A 2187-nucleotide genomic window follows, 5' to 3' on the forward strand; every position below is an offset into this window, starting at 1 on the left:
ATATTAAATGGACAGCTACTTAAGTTGATTCTATTGCCTGATGCTATTTCTACGTTTAATTCCCACCGTGAAGAAGATATCGGGCCTTAAGACCCCCGAAGAGCCCTCTCCACGCATTAATATGCAGATCCGAAATAGAGGAACACAATTATTGAGAACGTCCAGAATTGTCCACTCAATTCCACGTACAACACAACGTGTTAACTTCTACTGCCAACACGAACCTTTTCTAGACAAATGTCATCAACCCCCTTTACACAAATTCTTTATTTATTTCACCATCCAACAAAATTCATCAACACCAATCTAAAATCAAGAACTTAAAGGAATTTCACAGCTTTTTCTCCAAAAAAATGGCAAACGCAAGTGATGAGTTTAGGCTAGTATCGCCAAGCATAAATCATGAAGGAAAATTACCAAGAAAATACACAGATGAAGGGCAAGGTGCTCAAAGGAGAATGTCACCACCTTTAGAATGGTACAATTTACCAGAAGGGACAAAAAGTTTGTCACTTGTGGTACAAGATATTGATGCACCTGACCCAAATGGACCTATTGTGCCATGGGTTATATGGGTTGTGACTAATATTCCACCAACTTTAAAAGGTTTGCCTGAGGGATTTTCTGGTAAAGGAGAGGAATTAGGTGGAGATTATGCTCATATTAAAGAAGGGAATAATGATGAGAAAGTTCCCGGTTGGCGTGGACCTAAGTTGGAAAATCATGGTCATAGATTTGAGTTTAAGCTTTTTGCTTTGGATGATGAACTCCATCTTGGTAACAAGGTAACCTGCAATTTCCTATTTCTTAATACTCCCTTCTGTATCTGTTGTTCACGGTTTTGGCACATCTGTTATAAAATTATATAATAGCACTAAGTATAGGGTAACTTAATATCTTTAAATGAGTAATTAATAACTAAGGGTAGAAAAAAATTGGTTGATTCTTGAAATTCCACATAAATTGCACATGATTGTCGACTGGAGCTGATCTTTGACATGTTTCAGCACTAGTAGCGGACTCCGTATTATAAGTAACGGGCTCAATTGGACACAACGTTTTTCACTTTTGACACATAAATGTACATGAAAATCATTAAATCTTAAAAAAAATACTAAGTTTATAATGAGAAAAGTGTGTTGTGTACTGGGTCTTGTGGTGAGAATAAAAGAATTGAATCCATAAATTTTAAATTCTGAATTTGCCAATTGCCACCCCGTCTCAGGCAGGCGCAAGGAAGGACATGCGCCAGCGCCAAACACAAATTAAATAACTAAATTATTAAGTAATGTGGTTTCTTGGATGATTGGCAGGTGACAAAGGATAAACTACTGGAAGCTGTTGAGGGTCATGTTCTTGGAGAGGCTGTTTTGATTGCCATTAACTGAGTTATTAGCAGTTGCTAATTTCCAGATGTTACAGTATTTTCATGACTTTGTGGCATGAACTTGAACTAACTAGTGTAATAAACAATTTGTATTGTGCGGTTTTAATGTGAAGATGCATTTCAGTTCTGGTGTTGTCATCAGCCTTTATTTGTGCTTCGAATAGTACATATAGTACTTCTATTTCAAAAAAAAAAAAAAAAAAAAAATAGAGGAGTAAAATTTAAGGATTTTTACGATATCAAATTACATTAACAGGCAACGAAACTTTGACATTTGCGATACTTGTTGTGGAATCATTTAGAGCCGGTTTGGAAAGCCAACTTGTTGTGGAATCATTTAGAGCCGGTTTGGAAAGCCACCTTGAAAATGGATTTTTGCTGCACTTATACATGTTTGTTTGGTCAAGTAATTGCTTGGTCAACATGGAACTGGGTGTAACTGAATGGGTGTAATTACACTCTCCACTCCAATTCTCAAGTGAGGTGAGATTGACGGTAATTATATCTTGTAAAGGTTGTTGTTTAGTTTCTTTCCTTTTTGTTTTTATTTTAATTTATTTTCTTTATAGCATTTTATTTCTATTATTTTAATTTTTTATTTTTTTTACCTTTTAATTTCTTTTGAAATTTTAAAATATATTTTTTCTTTGCACGTCATTTATCCTTTATTTTTTTATCTTTACCTTTTGTGATTCCATGTAATTGCTTATATTTTATTTTTTATTTATTTTATTATTATATTTTTTGAAATTATACCTTCTGATATAAGAATAATGAGTCATTAATAAACTTGATATTTA

At 33.7% G+C, this 2187-nt stretch overlaps 1 protein-coding gene across 1 annotated transcript; it reads left to right on the forward strand.

Annotated features, from left to right (window-relative positions):
• The first annotated feature begins 279 nt into the window (after window positions 1-279).
• Window positions 280-1514, forward strand: LOC107775609 (uncharacterized). The gene is made up of 2 exons (XM_016595360.2): window positions 280-785; window positions 1314-1514. Exons 1-2 carry the CDS (start codon window positions 354-356, stop codon window positions 1386-1388), a joined length of 507 nt encoding a protein of 168 aa, XP_016450846.1. The 5' UTR covers window positions 280-353; the 3' UTR covers window positions 1389-1514.
• Window positions 1515-2187: the final 673 nt, after the last annotated feature.

This window comes from Nicotiana tabacum, chromosome 10 (assembly GCF_000715075.1).
Source record: "Nicotiana tabacum cultivar K326 chromosome 10, ASM71507v2, whole genome shotgun sequence".
Taxonomy (NCBI): domain Eukaryota; kingdom Viridiplantae; phylum Streptophyta; class Magnoliopsida; order Solanales; family Solanaceae; genus Nicotiana; species Nicotiana tabacum.

Excerpts from the sequence above, each read along its gene's own strand:
- LOC107775609 (XM_016595360.2), top strand. The coding sequence starts at position 354 with ATGGCAAACGCAAGTGATGAGTTTAGGCTAGTATCGCCAAGCATAAAT. Across the intron at positions 786-1,313 it reads AACTCCATCTTGGTAACAAG|GTGACAAAGGATAAACTACT; the intron begins GTAACCTGCAAT and ends GATGATTGGCAG.